The 20,071-nt window shown below is 35.2% G+C and overlaps 1 protein-coding gene across 1 annotated transcript in view; it reads right to left on the bottom strand.

The window, feature by feature from the left end:
* The window catches only part of LOC135103244 (uncharacterized), a 108,314-nt gene that overhangs the window by 2,944 nt on the left and 85,299 nt on the right, over positions 1 to 20,071 (bottom strand). Inside the window, exons 13-22 of the mRNA XM_064009289.1 lie at positions 17,549 to 17,744; positions 16,948 to 17,175; positions 14,821 to 14,936; positions 14,232 to 14,418; positions 13,760 to 13,879; positions 9,422 to 9,519; positions 7,797 to 7,866; positions 6,227 to 6,267; positions 2,766 to 2,957; positions 1 to 2,556 (exon numbers count right to left, since the gene is read on the bottom strand). The exon at positions 1 to 2,556 is cut by the window's left edge and continues 2,944 nt beyond it. Of these exons, the coding sequence (XP_063865359.1) occupies positions 2,443 to 2,556; positions 2,766 to 2,957; positions 6,227 to 6,267; positions 7,797 to 7,866; positions 9,422 to 9,519; positions 13,760 to 13,879; positions 14,232 to 14,418; positions 14,821 to 14,936; positions 16,948 to 17,175; positions 17,549 to 17,744 (1,362 nt within the window). The 3' untranslated portion in view covers positions 1 to 2,442. The remainder of the gene's footprint in view (positions 2,557 to 2,765; positions 2,958 to 6,226; positions 6,268 to 7,796; positions 7,867 to 9,421; positions 9,520 to 13,759; positions 13,880 to 14,231; positions 14,419 to 14,820; positions 14,937 to 16,947; positions 17,176 to 17,548; positions 17,745 to 20,071) is intronic.

Here is a 20,071-nt window from a genome sequence, read left to right as displayed (position 1 = left end):
CCAATTTTCATTAAATATAATCTTGGATCTAAAATTTCTGCAGTGATGTCAGGAGCCTTGACAAATGTATTGCCAATTTCTTGAAAGTTTCTCAATGCATTCTGAAGGTTTATTATACAAAGAATATGCATAATTAATCTATTTAGCAGCAGCTTTTTAATTTTGCTCCCTCTCCCCGCAAAAACAGAAAATAGCAAATTAATTAACATTCTGATGTAATAGATATTGTTTCATGAAGACTTGCTTAACATTATAAAAACTCAGATCAAGAAGTATGGTAGAAAATATAAATATCTTCATCTCTCTTGTAAAGCTGCACATTTCAAAAATAGCCAACAAATCACAATAATAATCCTATACAGTATTTTGCAGTTTTGATAAGTGTCCAAAAAAGTTAGTCATTGGTCCTTTTATCTGGAAGGTGAAAATGCACAAAAATCTACAACAAAAAAAATATAATAATAATGATATTACTAAATGGGAAAAACAAAAAAGAGCTTGAAGATAAACAAGGAACACAGCACCATACAGAATCATTATTCTTACAGCTGGACATAAAAAAAAAGTGAAAAAAAAAAAAAATATATATATATAGGGGTTGAGGCTTGAAAATGTCTACCACTACAGAAAACAAAGCAAATATGATCATATAATGTCACTGTAACCTGACTGTTCCTGAAGCATCAGCAGTGATTGCCTCCAGGAACAGTGAAGTTTAGTGTGGCTGTCATACCTACAAACTAGGGGCTATAAAGGCTTCAAACAGATGTGTAAAACTCATCACACAAAATTAGCAGAACTGTACTTTTTGCAGTCTCACAATTCATCCTTAATGGTAATAACTACATCTAGGATAATATTTGTCATAAAAAGCCTGATTATGGTTCACTTCCATGAGAAGCCTGAAGTATAAAACATGTCCTTCAAAAAAGAGCTTGGCAGTTTTAAACAACCACTGATGTAGCCAGTGCATTAACAGAATGATATAACAATCAATCACACAATCCCCTTTATCTTGGGAATGACAGACAGTACATACGCATATACATAAACACACATTCATGTTTACACACACACACACACACACACACACACACACACACACACACACACACACACAGCCACAAACCACCTGCTCTAATTGTGTGATCAGTAACATGTAATCCTACATTCTAATACCTTATGAATTTCTTGAGGGGTGATAACGAGTGAACATCCTTTTTGCTGTAATCTGATAAGGAGCTTTGCTGAAGATAATGCCAATTGCAGTAACATTCTGACAAGCACAGACAGCAGAAAATTTTCCCTAATTTGATCTTCATGAAGGAAGACTTCTATCCTTCCCAAAAGATAGAGATCTTTACAATATATAGACTAATGAAGCCTTCCCAGCATACCCTTGGCTGCCCTGCTTGAGGGTCACAACCACTCACTGCATGTTGTATGAAGCTCTAGGGAGGCACTATGTACAGACAGGGTTACACACAGTCATTAAGAGGAAACTCAGACAGCCAGAAGTGAATGAATTTCTAAGCAATCTTATGGGATGTGGTAAAACAAGTCATGATGACACAGAGTCACTTAGAAGTTCTTTTTCTTGCTCATATTTACACAGCTAAAATTAAAGGATTGTGTGAATAATGTCATACTTAGGTATACAAACTTGGATAGCTACAGAAACATTTTAAATCATTGTGGTCACTGCCTAACATAAGCACCAAATTACAACACTAAGAGATTTCAACAGAAAATTAAAGAGGGAAAAAAAAAAAAAAAAGTCCATGAATATTCTAGATGGTATCCACTGAGAAAAAAATAAACTATAGACTAGAGGAGGGACACTCAAGTAGCCAAGAGCGCTCTGGCCAGGCAAGTGTATAGTGTGGTCACCTTTAGATTCCACTCCTGCCCAAGAAGGAATAGTTTGACCTATCATAATTTCTTTCAGTTACATTTAAAAATATCTTTATAAATATCTGTAAGATTAAGAATTTACTAAGGAATTTTTGTTTTGCTCCAGTGATATACAAAAAACCACTCTGGGTTTTCATCTAATTAAATATTTTACAATAGGCATTACAAAATACTACACAGATATTTGCTACAAATATACGTCACATGGAATTGATAAAAGCACCGTCTGTAATCATTTTGCAGCTTGTGTATGAATAGTTTTTATAACAACATCAGCCTGGTTTTGTGTCTTCCACCCTGCTGATGAAAATCTTGATAATTTACGTAATTTAGTCAGAAGACATTTTTAATTACAATATATATACATATGTATTTTAAAACATTTAAAATTGGATCTCATCAATTTTCCTATTCCAATAAAATACTTGCAGATACATAATTTGAGAACTAAAATTATCATAAGTGAAACTAATTATCAATGTAGGTACAGTACTCTTGATCTTTCACTGAAACCGATACTATTTATGTTTAGAAAAGTTTGGCTCGCCTCTTAAGTTCATTTCTCCTCCACTCAGGGAGGCGGTAGAAGTCCATCCGGGTCATGTGGAACACCATTTCAAAGTCGGTGTCTGAGAGGTGACGCTGTGGAGAGATGACCATATAAAAATTAATATACTTTAATCAACCATGACAACAAAAAATTATTATATTTTCTTTATACAGGAAATCCTTGCCAAAAAAAGTTATTTTGTAATCCTCAGAACCATTATAAGCTAATATAACACACATCAAGTATATGACTGTGAAAATGATATTCATGGAATAAAGGTGAACAATTTATATACACTCACCTCCAAGTGACAGCGATCCACATCGTTGGGCAGGCGATAATTAGATACAAGAAGAAGATGGGCAGGATAGATCTTGGGAGGCTCAGAAGACATATGGTGCATGTTGGGCAGTGAACGACGCAGATGTGGGGAGTATGAAGAGTAGCCACGCAGGCCACTACTGTATGTTGCGGATGCACACAACTCTGCGTTCTGTGGACACCTTCATTGGTCACCATCCTTAAACTGATCCCCAGGTGTGTGTGTGTGGTGTGTGTGTGTGTGTGTGTGTGTGTGTGTGTGTGTGTGTGTGTGTGTGTGTGTGTGTGTGTGTGTGTGTGTGTGTGTGTGTTATATAGCATGATACATATATACAGCCTGGTAATTTGCAACCAGTGCAGCCACCAGTGAGTCATTCACATGTTGCATTTGATTTTTGAAATTACAGTTACTCTTTCTTTGATTAATGTGTTATTTCATATTGCAATATGAAGGTCTTATGATGAAATGTTTTGTGTAGCTTTATTACATGGGACATCTGAATCACTTCACACTGGTGGTTCAAAAAGCCAGTCATACGTGTGTAGCAGATGTGGAGTGGGATGCAGTACTCAGTTTGACAGATATTCCTAAAGTATGTTTGTCATTAAACTAACCACTCATGTAAGTATATGTTCTACATACTTAGTTGTGATGAACAATGTGAAAGTGCAAGATGTCATTAAATTAATAACATGCAATGAATCTTGTGGGTGACATTTTCTACATCAATTTAATTTCCACAGAAAGGATCCTGGATAGGATCATATCTCTCACCATAGTGAATCCCACTCTCTTTGGTGTGATTAACTGAAATGGGAGTGTCAGTGGATGAAATTAATGTAGTTGTGCAGAAATATAAATACAGCAACAGGAACATGGTGAAGAAAAATATTTAAAAACTTTTGAATAAAAAATACTTGATTGCTTTTCAAATGATATACTCATATGAATTAAATTAAATATATTCTGTTCATGAATCTTTAACCAAAGATCTACAGAAACTGTGGACATGCTTTTGTGTCAAACTATTTAAAATATAGTGATAACATTGACTGGATATACTACATGAATGTTATTGGATATTAATTTATCTATATTAAAGTTAGCACTTGCATTTCTCACTATGGTGATAAAAACTGAATGATTCACACACAAAAATGTTAAAACAATGGTTAAAATATAATTAAGATAAATAAAAAGGTTAAATATATATATAATAACATACACTCATGTCTCATGTTACTATATTAAAGACTTTTACTGAGTCCCAAATAAAAATGAGATTGATCAATACTTATTTACAGCAAAGTAGCAACAGATGTATTGTGTCACATATGTAGTTTGGATAGATCCCCAGCAAATACGTAAGCATCAACCCAATGATTGATAGCTTTAAGCAAGATGATCTCAACAGAAACTGCTGGACTTCATTTATCACTCAAACATGAGTCAGCAAAATTGTTGATTCTATTATAGTTCCTCAGACTTAAGGGACTGAAAGACCACTTTACTGATAGAATAATATACGTATAGCATAAACATACCCAGAACTGCATATTTTGAGACAAGAAAAAAGTGTTGAGGAACATATAAAAAAAAAATACAAAAATAAATAAATTATTTAATTAAATAAATAAAATAAAATAAAAATAAATAAATAAATTGTAACACATGTATACGTACATTCTCCATACAACAGCAAAATGTAGCCATTCATCTGTTCAACCATTATCATGAAGACTATGCAGTTTGGTAGCACTAGCATTACCTAAGTTTTCCTTCACTTGGTGTATGATAAATAAATGCCCACATTTTGCAGTCATATCAAATGGTAGTAGTATGAACGTGCAAACCAAATACATATGCAGGAAACCAAGCCATCTGCAGAAAGGAGGACATGATGAGCTTGAATCTTGTCTGACACCAACAGGAAACTAAAGTCAAGGAACAAAGACCTGCAGACTTGTGACAGTGATGTACTTGTCCTCTTTGCTCCATCTTTGCTTTCTGCTTGTCATAACTTTTGTTTAGGATGCTCACATCCTGGGCTGCCTGCAACTCTTTCTGTTTGTAACTGATCAAATGATATTCTTAAGAGCCACCTGATTCTCAAGTATAGACTGTTTGCATGGTGTGCATACATATATTTTCATGGTGCATGTATATCTGCTTTCATGGTTGTGATTCAGTGGAAGAGTTATGCACATAATGTTTAAAGAGCACAAAATAAAACTTCCAGCATATATTTTGGAAAAAAAAAAAAAACTTTTGGGGAGAGGTAAGAGGTAAGAAAAAATTATACATCTAAGAGAAAACAAGAGCAATATTACTTATGCACAGTCCATTCCCTGGCACTACTAATACTACAGCACTATTACAGCAGTGTACTGCCTACTGCAACATGAAGCCTTAACACACAGCAATGCTCTAAGTAAAGCTGTGAAACACTTTCCTGCTGAAAGGAATGTTTTCTAAAGAAACTCTAAGTCTATACTGGAAGTGTTAATTTTGCAGTTATTATCTTAAATTTTTTTTTTTATCACTCATTGGGGGAGATAACTTCTAAATACTGACTGATTTAATAAGAGACAGCCAAAAGAGTTGCAACATCATTATTGAAAAGCAAATTTTCACTGGATATAGTTGGTTAACAGTTACTGTATTTATGCTATTTTTGTTGTGTGGCAGAAATATGATGCAGACATATAGAGAGTGCAGTACCCTAACAAAGAGCTTACTGTCACTACTAGCTGGGGCATGAATGGGGTTGAGGGTGCACAGGCATGCCATAGCAAGACCTACTGCCAGAATGTGTCAGTTTCTGTTATAAAGAGGGGACAATTTGCAGAAGATTCTGGGCTTGACAAATGTGATGCTAACACTATGCACTCTGCAGTTTGTTATTAATAATACTGCTCTGCAATGAATATAACAAATGTCAGTTCAAGATCAACTTTTTGTGTAATATACTGAGAATCATACACATGATGAATGGTTAATTCTTTTTTTGTATTTGCTATACATATTTTTGTTGTTAACCAAAATGCAAAATAACTTTGAAGTAGAACTTAATCAAACTATAAATATTGACCAGTCTATATCAAAAGTGGTTAAAGATAGAAGAAAGAAAAAAAAAAAAAATCAAGAGGAAACTTGAAAAGGATCCCCAGAATCCATGTACTGAAGTTGCAGACAGAAATTACAGTAGAAGCAACAGAATTAAACTCACGGCCATCACAACAGGCTAATGCATCACAAGACAGAAGTATAAATATGATGTTTATAGTATATTCCTGTTAAGACAAAGGATGGCACACAACACAGTCAAGTCACATAGGAAAACATAACATAAATCAAGCCCAAAGTCCTACATTCCACATGAACTATTGCCTCAGTGGCACTACTCTGGTGTCCCCCACAGGCAGGCTCTCAATACATACCAATGCACTCCTATCGGCTTCTGTGAGCGAACCTGCTGAAACTGAGAGACCAAAACCACAGTCAAATACACAGATCCTCCATACAGAGTCCTGATCCTACACTGTAGTACTTCTGGTGTGGCTACATCCCTGTGCTCCACATTCACAACCAGGAGTGTGGTGAGTGAGAGATAAAATGACTGAAGGAGGATCACTGAGGAGAAAGACAGTGTGTACTAAAGAAAATGAAATGTGGATAAAGTAAAGAAAGATAGAAGATGAAAGAGAAATACTCTATACAGAGGATTTCAGTGCATTCTTATTAGTAAAAAGTAAAAAAAAATATATGTAAATTTGATTTTTTACAGTGAATTGAAAAAAAAATGTGATATACTTTTGTAATAATATTAAATAATTAGACTTAAATATAAAATATTAATAACAATAATACAGTCTAATAAAAATCCAAAGGATAACTCACAAAAAATGTTCATGTCAACTACTCAAAACTTCTAGTGAAATTATTGAGGCAAAACTTTCAAGCAACTGCCAATTCCTTGAAACATTTGTTCCAAAATATTGTAAACATGATAACAAATTCTTCCCTTAGCACAAGATATGAAGAGAGAGCAAGAATGGTTGAGAATCAAATGTATGGATGCTAATTTGACAAAACCCACAAAACCCACAAAACCTAAATTGATCAAAACATAATTATCATATCTTCATCTACTTTTCCCAGTGCTTTCCTAAAACAATTAACATTACTGCTATTGCATCTATTTATCCCCTGTGTGTGTCTTGGCCTCAGTTGGTTCTAAGCAAGGCCATCAATGGCAACTATGAGGCACTGAAGCATGGACTGTTAGTTAGCAGGGCATCAGGGCCAACAGCTCGGCTTGGCTCAGCAACACACACACACACACACACACACACACACACACACACACACACACACACACACACACACACACACACACACACACACACACTCTCTCTCTCTCTCTCTCTCTCTCTCTCTCTCTAAAGAAGCAATATATGCAAGAGACACTCTTAACATCAGCATCAAAACAATATAGAAAACTGCTTATGAAGGGATGGATTCAAAAGTTACAGGAAAGTATACTACTTGGTCACTGAGTTACAAAATAAATAACTAAGCAAATAAGTAAATGAATACAGTCTAATTATACAGACTTGCAAATTTCTCTTTTTGTTTTCTATTTATCTATTTTATATATATATATATATATATATATATATATATATATATATATATATATATATATATATATATATATATATATATATATATATATATATATATATATATATATATATATATATATATATATATATATCAACTAATCTTTTGAGACTGTTTTCAATAATATTTTGATCTTGAGTGTTTGATTTTCAGTATAGGTGGCAAATCATTCTGTATTGAAAAATAAATAGTTTTCCACTTTGTCCCTGATAATATATTAATCTCAAGGAAAGAATATTTCTTTAGGGATCTATAGGAACTAACATATCAACACACAATCTTACTGTCTAGTGGACACTGTGAGGGAAGGAGATGGACACTCACCGTCTGAGCGAGCACTACTGAACTCAGTGCTCTGCGTCTTCTCCCCTAGGCCGGAGAAACTGTAGTCACCCTGAAGGGACAAAGCCATCATGAGTACCACAGATCAACAATAAATGCTCAAAATCCCTACAGTGAGCTTCTATTCAGTTGTCCAGCAAAGCCTAGACATACTATGACAATCCACAAACTTTTGGACAGCTGAAGCTCCTCTACTGGCCCCAACCAGCTGTGTGGAGACAATGGTAGTAGTTCCTGGTTCAGGAGTCAATAGGAACTGTTGTACTAAACAGCAGTAATGCAATTCAGGAGTCAATGTAATTACAAATATTTTATATTCAATGGCTAAAGCATAATGTAGAGTATTGCTTGTAAAATTTATGGCATTCTCCTGAAGCAGTTCCTAAATATTTTTGTTAGTACTTTTATATCACACTAAACACAAAAAATACTTACTGAACTAAAAAAAAATAAATAAATAAAAAATAAATAAATAAAATAAATGAAAAAAGAAAAATAGGTCTTCGAATTATGGGGAAAGGAAAAGCAGAGAAGAAAGCAACACCAAGCAAGAACAAATAACAATAAAGAAGCATCAGGCAAAATTTAACATTATAATTATAATTATAATAATAATTATAATAATAATTAACATTATAATTTAAGTTGAGAAAGAGTCACACAGTAAACTTTATCAGTAAGCTGTTATCATAATTTCTGTAAGTTATCAACACTACAAGATGATATTAAATTTGATCTCTCAGTGAAAATACTGTGGCAGGACAAAAGAAGAGCAGCACTGAACACAACCTGAAGCTTGTGGCGCAGCAAAGCGAGAACTTACATGGAGTGCAGAATAGGATCCAAGTCCCTGGCGGTAGAACGTGTTGCGTGGTGAAAAACCGTAGCCCGGCTTTGGAGGCTGCCTGAGGGAGCTGACAACTGAAGGCCACGGAGGCAGGACATGTCAGTACACAAACTCCCGTCGGCCACAGTCATGGAGGATCAGTTGGGCTCACCCAGGAGTTGCAATGCTGGTGTGCTTACTTTATTTGCCTTAAATCAATTTAAATAATTTAAAGCCAAAAATTTCTGGTACATGATGAGAATTTAGTTTTGTCTTTATGATGCCACTTACTTTTTTTGGAAAAAAATATGTAAATTATATATATGTAGGTATGCATAAATCCAGTTTAAACATTACCAACACAGCTACTTGCATCAGCAAGAATGTGTAAGTTGATTGCAAGAACACAACACTCATTTTGATGGTCAAACATATGAAGTTGTTGGCAAAACACTACACAGATTTTTTATTTATTTATTAGTTTTGTCATTATGTAGTATAGATATGATAATGGTCAAGTATTTATTTCCTGCTGTAAATCCACATTTTATTCTTTATTTTGTGGAATCATGGTTAGGACCGCATCACTAAGTTTTTCAAACACATGTGGCACTTTTCTCTTTCCCAAGAGACACTGCTAGGAAAGTTATATGACAACACCAGCATCACCAGCACTGAACTGACACTCGCTGGGATGAAAGGACTGATCCCCACATCACTGCCAGAGAAAACAGTGGAAAGAAGAGTACGGAGCCTATAGTCTTATGCTACGCTCACTCACCATCATTCCAGCAGAGCCACCATTACGTCCAGCCGCTGGCAGAGTGGAGGACTTGAGTCCGTAACCAGGTTTAGGCTCTCCACGGAGGGCTGATACAACTATGGGGTAGGGGCAGGTGGTGGGAAGATGAGGTGGAAAAGGAATATGAGGAGGAGGAAAAGGGATGGTGAAACAGAAGGAGGGGAAGATAGAAAAGGAATAATTAGGAAATGAGAAAAGTATGAGGATTATTGATATCAGAAAAGTATGCAGGGAGAGGTATGAGTAAGGTGGAAGATGAAAAAGTAAAGAGGAAAAAAAGTATAAAGTAAATGAGAAGAAAAAATAGTAGCAAAATGTAACAAAAAGACATGAAAGAAGAAATACAAAAGGATGCAGATGGAGAAAATATACAGAATACAAGGATGGAGTATTGGTCAAGCATACCATGGTGAGGAATCAAGTCAGTCAAGGTGATGAGATTGTTACAAAATCAGCAGTGACAATCAACAAGGTGAGGTATGATGGGAGATGAGACGAGGGAGGGAATGGAAGGGTCAATACCAAGGGGTCAGGTCATTGTGAGTTTGAGTTGTTCAATGTATGGTCAAGGATAATCAAGATATATGTGAGGCAAGTAGCACAATTGTCCAGTATGTCAATTAGACATAAACACCCATACACCAAAGAAAATTAACCGTCACCATCAGTGTTACGTACCGTGATTGTCAAGTCCATCACCAATAATGTGTTTGATAGAGTAGTCAAAGCAGAGAGGAATACAGGATGGGAGGAAACGGGTAAGAAGAGAGTTGAGTAATGAGGGAGATGAGGACCAAAGGAAAGGAGACCAACAGGCATCAGTAAGCAGGGAAATACAGAGGGTGAGAAGGTGAAGCCAAGGGAAAAAGGAATGAGAGCACGAGGCAGCCAGGAGATAGTGTGATTAAAGGGGAGCAGGAGGGAGAGAACACAAAATATTTAGGTCAGTAAGGAAAATGCAAACATGCAAACAAAGAAAAAATAAAAGGATATTAAGATATGGTCATTAAAAAACAAGCATACATACACCTCCCTAAGATCAGTGAGGACAGGTATACATAGTGTACACCTCCATCAGACAAGTAAGAACAAGTATGCATACACCTTCCTAAAGTCAGTAAAGGCAGGCATACAAACACCACCCAAGATCAGTAGGAACAAGTACTATACACACACCTTCCTCACATGGGGTGACAGATATTCCCTAACATTAGTAAAGGATACAAACACCTCTTAAGTTCAGTGAAGGCAAGCATAGATGTGGTGCATCCACTCCCCTATGGTGATACATACACCTCCCTAGGATCAGTAAAGGCAGGCATGTATACCTCACTTTCAGAACAAAACAAAACCTGTACAATGTTGCACTACAGTCAAATATCTATAACTACAGGACTGACATTTCTGATCTATTGTATTTTTTAGCAAGAGGCACCATGATCTTTGTGATTCCATCATCATTATCTGAAAGGCTTCACACATGATTTTATGTGTTGCTCTTGTTCACCTGATGGTGTTTCACCAGGCTGTATGGCTTCTAATAGCCTCCCTGCACAGGCTTAGTTATAAGCTCCTCTGGACCATATAATTTCAAGTGGTTTCAGGTTTCTTAAAAATTCTACCAGTACTATTCAGATCTCTTTTAACATTATTATCATCTGCTGTCCTTTTAAAAAATATGAATTCATATTAATTACTATGAATGCTGGCATGTATATTGTATTAAAAGTTATGATTTGCCAATTTAAAAAACTACAGAGCAATATATATATATATATATATATATATATATATATATATATATATATATATATATATATATATATATATATATATATATATATATATATATATATATATATATATATATATATATATATATATATACACACACACACACACACACACACACACACACACACACACACACACATATCTCAGGGAAAATTTAATATGACTGACTTGTTACAAGCAGAGGGCAGCTATTGCTATTATACTTTCAATGAACATTTTACATAATGATAGATTTTGAAACTTGTTCCTTTACACTGTAACTGGGAGATGGCCTCAACAAAACATTAACTCACTCTCAAATGTAATGCATAGTCTACTTCAACATTCTAAGAATGACTTTTCTCTATTAGTATATTCAAGCAGCTAACATGCCCATCTCTTCACCACCAGTGACTATCTTTTCTCTCTCATACACATTAACAACACCTACAGGATCACAATCAGGTCGCATTAATATCTTACATTTATCAGTTTCACACTTCTTAGTAAGATTCCTTTCTCATATGCAGACACAAGGCACACATCCAGTCCAAGTTGTTATGGAAAATGAATTCTGAGATGCTTAAAACTGGTCGTATGCATAAAAAAAATAATCTGATCAAAATAGTACCAATTTTTTAGTTTGATAACAGCTGATCACATGACTAACAAACAAAGGGTTTACTAATAAAACTGACAGAACAAAGCAGGGTCAATTCAGCAGCCAGCATCGGAGAACTTTGTTAATTAAATACTAGGCAAAATACTAAATAAAATGTTGTAAAAATCAACACAAAAGATTCCTGTAACAGTCACATGAGCAGGAAAAAATTAATCACCATCAACAATCTATCATGCAAACTGGTGGGAAATGAAAATATGAATCTTATTCTGCCGGTTTAAAATCTTTCTACATCAGGAGGCATGTGTAATCATCAGACTTAAAGAAATCATAATGATAAAGAATCTAAAATAAATCATAACTTAAAGATATCTCTAAGTCAATGTATTTCACCATCAAGTTGACCACCCACAGAAAAATTTAGACTATATATGTATTAAAAATTGCTAATGGAATTTCTATTTACATTAAAACTTATATCTATATATAAAAAAAAAAAAAAATCATGCATCCAAAAGTACTTGACCAATTACATGTGAAATCAACTTTGAGAACCTGAACCCAAAGATCATTTTAGAAGTGACTTTGTGATATATACATCCCAACTTGGTAGTGACATAGTTCCAAGTAACTCACAGATGTTAAATGAGGATGTGTTATATTAGATCACAACAACCTGGGTGTGGGGAAGGGGAGGTAAGAGGGAGGGAGGGTGAGGAACCATCCACAACACAGCACAACAAGACTGACAGGGATGCTCACTCCATACAGACCTGACTGCTGCTGACGACTAATACCTGAGGCCTTTACCGACTACAGACTTGGTTGAGTGGAAAGTTAATTGTAACAATGAACTTTAAGCAAAGTAATTCAGTGGTGTATGTCATTCAGATACTTAAAACTATTGCTCCTTCTTCCTTAATACTACACAGCTTAAAAAATTAGGATTAAAACTTAGGTGAATTTCCTCACAAACTCTGATGCTTTCATACTTCATTAATTACATGAGAGAAAACATCGTACACACTACCCTATTTTCAGAATTATTCATAAGTTAAAGAACAAAATAACTAGCTCTAAAGGACTTTTCTCTACAGAAATAATGTAATGATAACTACATCAAGTAATACTACCTCATGATGTTCTCAACATATTTTTAGAGTAAGAGAAGATTACTCTTTTTGTAATATTTCCTAAATTCAAACAATTTTAATCTATATTGTTTATTCCAAAGATGATAAAATAACAACAAATTTTGAACAATGTTTCAGTGCAAGAACAGAAACATCACATTGCACAGCATTGCCTATCATGTCCACAGAATGATTCAAGAAGTGCTGAATACAGTCATGAAGCAGCAGTACTAAACACAGTGCAGTCACCAGTATCATTGTTAAAAGGCAATTACTTTCACTCAAACATTGGAAAATTATTCTCTTCCAGTAGTTTTCTATATATCATTAAAAAAGGAATATCCTATTATTAGCTTTGTGCATGTGAGCCATCTATTTTTATTGTGTACTTCTGGTTTGAAAATAGTGATGAAAAGATGCTTCATGTTGGCCATTGTGGCACCATAAGCACCAAACCCTGAACATTAACAACTGGAGAAACAGTAAATCCTTCAAATGATGAGGGCAGAGCTCTCCACTACAGTTTCTGATGTGATTAGAAGAATTAAAGAAACATTTACTCATTAAACATTTGACAGACTGATACCTAAATTTACTATTATTGTTTTTTATTTTATTAATTTATCTCTCAGAGCAGCATCAGCAAGGCTGCATCTTATGTGAAGGATACTCAAACCACGTTATGGCTCACACACACACAAGTGAAGGCATGTATGGTAAACAGTTCTGAACATGATGACCCAATAATTCTTTTCCATAACTGGGGACCACACAGAGGAGGGTGCTTACCGTTATAAGAAGGAATGGTGGCTGAGGACCTGCCAGTGGAACAACGGTATGAGGAACCCCTATCAAACTCATCTTCTTCAGGTCCCCACGGGCGGCTGTGGTCTGTCATCCGTGATGGGGCTGGAGGAGTAAACAGGGGAAATAAAATACAAGTAAAAATACAATCCTTGTGTAAAGAAAGAATGAAGAAATCCTTCTGTAATTTTTAATGAAAGCAAAATAAATAAATAAATAAATAAATAAATAAATAAAATAAATAAGTAAAGAATAAATGTATAAAGAAATAAAATAGATGAATGAATAAAACAAAATAAAAAATGGATAAGATAGTTTAAGACAATCTATGATATTCAAAAACTTGGTAGATTTTTTAAACGAAAAAAAATCTAAGGCATAACACCTAAAATGACAGGTAAGACAATAACTTGTATGCACTCACAGCTGTCACTTTCTTATGGGCAAGGAAACTCACAAGCATTTAGGGATGAACCAAAGCGCAACTTGTTCCCTGGCTCACGGTCGGCTGCTGGGGTTCGGGAGGCATTGCGAGGATCCAGGTGAGTGGCCTTCCATGCACGGATCTTCTCCCTCTCCTTCACTTGTTGGAGGAACACTTTACCAATGCCGGTTGCAATCTTGCTTAGTTCAACCTCTTCTCTCTAAGATATTGCAACTTTTATTAAAATTTCCACCAAGATACACTTGCCAATGGGACATTTCTACTTTTTCTTTCTTTCTTTGCTGAATACTAAAATGATAATGAATAATGAATAATGATAATGATAAAATGATAATTTAGTACTCTAGATTATAAACATGACAGTAATTTTTGGGTCTTATAAGCTGGATGATATATGGGTAAATTACATACTATTGAAATTTACTTAGAATAGAATCCTGAAATAATTAATACCTACACAGATCACATGAATAGAGAGAATACAGCATACATATACTGGTATAGTCACATGGAGTCTTTAATACCATAAAAATACATATATCTATATGCAAAATACAATCATAATGGGTAATAGCTAAATTTATAACAATAACACACTCACTTTTAGTTTAGGATCCTCAGCCAAACTCTCATCCTCCTGCTCAGTTCCCTCATCAGTTTCATCGATGCTGACAGCTTTGTTGCTCCCTGACCATCTCCTCCGCCTCTCTGAAACATCTGCCCGTGAGGCCGGAGCCACACCCAGAAAGGTAGTTAGTCCAACACAGGAAGGCACACACACACCCTCAACAGGCAGGAGACGTGCTGTCTGGGAGGATAAGGTCTAGGCAAGGCCACTACCAATACCACTCAGGATGTTCCCCATTTCTTTATGACTTGCATAATGTGACATCATTTAAGAGATATGGAAAGAGACACATTCATGAGGAACTACTCTATCTAAATAAACAATGACTTAACAAATTCTTTACAGTGAAGCTGATTGTACATTATGGCATGCAGACAATTATAGGTTGGTCTGCTCTAGACAAAATAGATAAGAAAACTTTCCTGAACTAATAACAATATAAATTTGCAGACATAATTAAACAAGAATGAAGAGATATACTGAAAAATCATATTTACAACACTACTGAAATCCAACATGGGAAAGGCTATGATGGCACACTTTTCATACTCTTGCAATGAAGTAAGGTTCACCCTTGTCATGCAGTATATGACAAAGATTCAGATATGATAGAGAAAAGCCTTTTAGAGCTTAATAAGTGACTCATTATGCAAATTTCATTGAAACTTTATACTCTTAAAAGCTGGTCATCAAACTGTGTAAACAGAGTTTACATGTTTTTCATACCTACTGCCTTCCTGAGTGGTATAGAAATTACTATAGTCAGAGGTAAGTCCAACCATCAACTGCTCTGTTCTGAATTATAGCCAAAAAAAAAAAAAAATAAAAATAAATAAATAAATAAAAAAATAAATAAATAAATAAAAAAAATAATAAAAATGAATAATAATAATAATAATAATAATAAATAAATAAATAAATAAATAAAAAAAAATAAAAAATAAAAAATAAATAAATAAATAAAAACTAAAAACAAAAAAAGACTGAAATAGTCTTAATAGTTATTATAATTATCTATAATAGTCTTCAAAGCTCTTCTAATAATGCATTACAACATGAAGATGGTTGGTTGGCTGATGTATGTAGTAAAAAAGGGAAGGGAACCTGAGTAACGACACCACACTAGGCATAGATGCATATTGTAGAACTAAGCCAGCTATGGATAAAAACAGTATTTATGCCCAAAACTAAGAAATGAACAAATAAATAAACAAAAAGCTCCAATAACCATAAGGTAACACCCATACTACGCATAAAAACAAAACTTCAGCAGGTTTGGACAGCAGCAAATAAAGTGGCAAAGGTTCCATGGAAAAACCATCCACCATTGAGGTAAACACACCTGGGATAGCACAAGGCATGGAGGGGAGGGGGGGGGCAAAGCAACATAAAAAGCAAATCTCTTCTGGGGTACACACCAAATACCGATAATGTAATGGGAGAGGAAGTTCTATAATGATATTTAGTTTCTGAGCTCATCTGGTATTTGGTGTCTAAATAAGCATGAGTGAAACACTTGCTAGACACCCAAGCGGACAATATTATGGCGTGCACTAAGGGTTAACATTTAGCTGGAGGTGCTGGTGGCCTTCCCAATATATATAAAGGACAGGGACATACATACAAATGGACTCTTTCTTTCTCTCTGATGGGACACTTGGATCTAGAAACATATCAAGGCTGAAATATCCTTGAAAACTACATACAGTTTGTCTCAAAAATAAGTATGATGAATAACTTGTCACTTATTTTATGGGAGATAATTTCAATTATTTGCATATTTTGCTTATACAATTTCTACTGACAGGAGGGAAGCAGAGGGCAAAAAGCTACAAAATTTAGAAAGAAGGATTCTTTTACAACAAATTATCACCTGAATTGATAAGGCTGTGACATGGAAATTACAAACATGGATCATATTACATGTATGTACAATATAAATACAACTATACTCTTTTTTAAAGAGTATTCTTTACATATTAAAGTGCAATATGATTTCCCCATAAAAAGCTCCAATATGAAAAAGCATAGAATTGCATGAAAAAAAATAAAATAAAAATAGAAAAAAAAAATCCCCAGACAACCTACCCCCAGACTCACCAGGGTCGGTATACGGGTATGGTGGGGCGGGGAAGTCGTCTCGTTCGATGCGGGACACGTCACCTTGGTGTGGCTTGCGGCCACCTGGGTAATGGGAAAGGATGATTGGCTCCTCATTGTTCATGTGTGGGGACTTGGGCCTTGGAGTGTCAGACTGCATCTGATCCACCAGCACCTTCATCCCCAGCCGGCTTGAGGTTTTAGGCAGTGATAGCTTCCGGCTATCAGCTGCGGAAAACAAAATAATCTTAGTTACCTATATCTTGAAGAGCAAATGGTATGCTGTATAAATTTGTTGCTTTGTCTCTATTTTCTTATAGAAATCTTGTATACTTGGTTTTCAAGTTTAGGAATATTCTGGATTCTTTTGACTACAGTGATTTGTATAGAAAAGAAAAAAGTGTACATGCATGTGTGTGTGTGTGTGTGTGTGTGTGTGTGTGTGTGTGTGTGTGTGTGTGTGTGTGTGTGTGTGTGTGTGTGTGTGTGTGTGTGTGTGTGTGTGTGTGTGTGTGTGTGTGTGTGTGTGTGTGTGTGTGTGTGTGTGTGTAAAGTAAATAATACAAGGGCAGCCTAACACTAGGTCTATGGGAAAACTTACTTGGTGGACGGTGGAAATGTGGCGACTTAGGTGGAGGACGGTCGTATGGGTCCAGTGGGCGTTTGAGGTACCCTTGGGAAGGCTCCGCAGTGAGATACGAGTAGGTATAGATGCGTGTGATGTCAATAGGGCTCTGCGAGGACTTGTATTCCCTTAGGATCAAGCCCGGTGAGCAAGTGCGGTAAGGGCCTGAGAACTGCAGGGAAATGTAACAGTTTAGATTCTTGCATTGGATATGAATAGCTAACAGTGATGTTAGAAGGAATTCATAGATACACTGGTTTTTCTACATGAAATCTGAAAATGTACAATGCTACTGACTTGAAGGAAGTAGTGAGGAAGGTTCCACATATGTGCAAAATCTGATATACAACATCTCATATTCACTTACTCATATTAACTGGTGATAAGAGTTTGTTCACACTGTTTTATAACAACATGGGATATCTTAAAAGACATTTACATTTTTAAAAGGTTACAAATCAACACAACTTGTCAGTCATCAGTTTAAAACTAGATAATTCAGAGATTAGTTTAATCATAAACTAGACAATAGTAACAAACTCTGCAATATACATCTTTAGGCGTATGGAAGAGAAAGAAAAATAAATAAAAATCTGTAATGAGGAAATGAGAACAGTGAACGCACCTTCCTGTTCAGGCTGTTATAAGGACTATAGGAGCGGAAGGATCCATTAAGGCTTGGTGTGCGGGAACGGGAAAACTGAAACACACGGTTAAGAAAAAATAAATCATGCAAAAACAAAACATAATGGAACAAAACTAAAGGGACATGTCATGCATAAGTAAGGAGACAGATTAAAAACGAAGAGAGACATCAACTACAAAAACTCCTAGAGAAGTACAGATGAAGAATGTGGGAGCAATGAAAATTTACTGTCAAAAACCCCCTGTGTCCTCCCAGACTGTTATCCTTCATGTATCAGTAAAATCAAAGAGAGCAGTTCATGAAGCTCCTTTAAAGCAAGTCCAGTTGCTACTCACAAAGCACACAACCAAATCAGAATAACACTCAATCTAGTTGGAACTACTTCAGAGACATAGATACCTACATTATATAACTGTGTCACAGGATTCAAATCTATTGAGGAGTCTAGAAATGTGGTATGAAGGCATAACCGGTTTATTACACTCATCACAATTTCTCTCCTCCAAAAGCAAAGTTGTGTTTCAATTAATTTGTTTTAAAGTTACCAATAATGGATCATGGATGGTACTGAGGATTCCATATTTACAAAGTCAATCTTTATAATGATTATAAAGATTGACTTTGTCAGTCAACCCTTTTTTTTTTTAATGTGCCTCAACAGGATGTTACCTTATATCTTTTTTGGTTGGCTAACTGATGTAATGTCCTCTATTCAAAATGCTCACCATATTCCACTTAGTCTCATTCTTTGCACATGGTCAAACTGACACCTCTAGCTGTCCTCATCCTGTCAGTAACTGACTTTATCCCAAGTCTGCTCCACAACTCATTATCTATTAGGTCATTTCTCAAATCAATTTACATATGTACATCATATGTACATCTGTTTTCATCATGATCATAGTTAAAACCTTTGACCTCATTTTTAACATTCCAAGTTCAGTGCTATAAAGCATCACAACATAAAGTGTAGAGAGAATCACTGCTAGAACAGAAATGAGCTCCCTTTCTAACAGGAAGTTAGACAATATTCTACTTTGCTAAAATTACAAAAAAAAGATATATAATGTAGTAAACAAAACAAAAGTGGTAAGCAGTAATATAGGAGGATTCAAATATGTCAATACAGAAAAGCTACTAGGTGTTAACAAAATCTGTATTAAAAGAATACACACTAATTTAACAAGAATTAAAAATTCAAGCTCAACAGGATCTTCTCCAGTGAACAAGCTCGCACTTACCAACAAGGAAAGAAGATCCTGCTGAGCATGACTTAAGTGTGTCTAATCATAAACCAAAGAGATCTATGGAACAAATCAAAACACTGGTGAGGAATAAAACTGGAAGCATAATTGAAGTGGTGGGTGTTGTGACTGTCTAGGAAAAGTGGCTGATGTATACCTACACCTACATTGGTTATGCAATGTTAGAGTCACCAAGGAAGGGAAGAGATATTCATGAAGAGCACCATCTCTGAATGAAATAGGAACCTATATGATGGGATGTATTTTTTTCTTTATATGTTCATTTTGTGCTGGTGAATTAAATTGACAATGATAGTATTAAGTTTACAAAGCTACATATTTGGTGAGAGGTTTATATCTCATGTATTCTCATTTATTTGGTGAACTGATCCAAAAGAAGGATGTGTAACAGTTCAATAATAAAAGATCATTCAAGTGTAACAGCAGAGTAATAATGGGACAATAATACCAGAAGAATATACAGATTATCAATAAGCAAGAACAACCATCTACCTAAAATCAACAACCATCTACCCTTGCACAGGCCAAGACACACCCACACTCTCAACACAAAACCAAACCAGACAAATACGTCACAGTCAGTGCATT

Source organism: Scylla paramamosain, chromosome 9 (assembly GCF_035594125.1).
Source record: "Scylla paramamosain isolate STU-SP2022 chromosome 9, ASM3559412v1, whole genome shotgun sequence".
Taxonomy (NCBI): domain Eukaryota; kingdom Metazoa; phylum Arthropoda; class Malacostraca; order Decapoda; family Portunidae; genus Scylla; species Scylla paramamosain.
The sequence above is the reverse complement of the archived record's forward strand: the minus strand, read 5'-3'. Positions and strand labels throughout refer to the sequence as shown.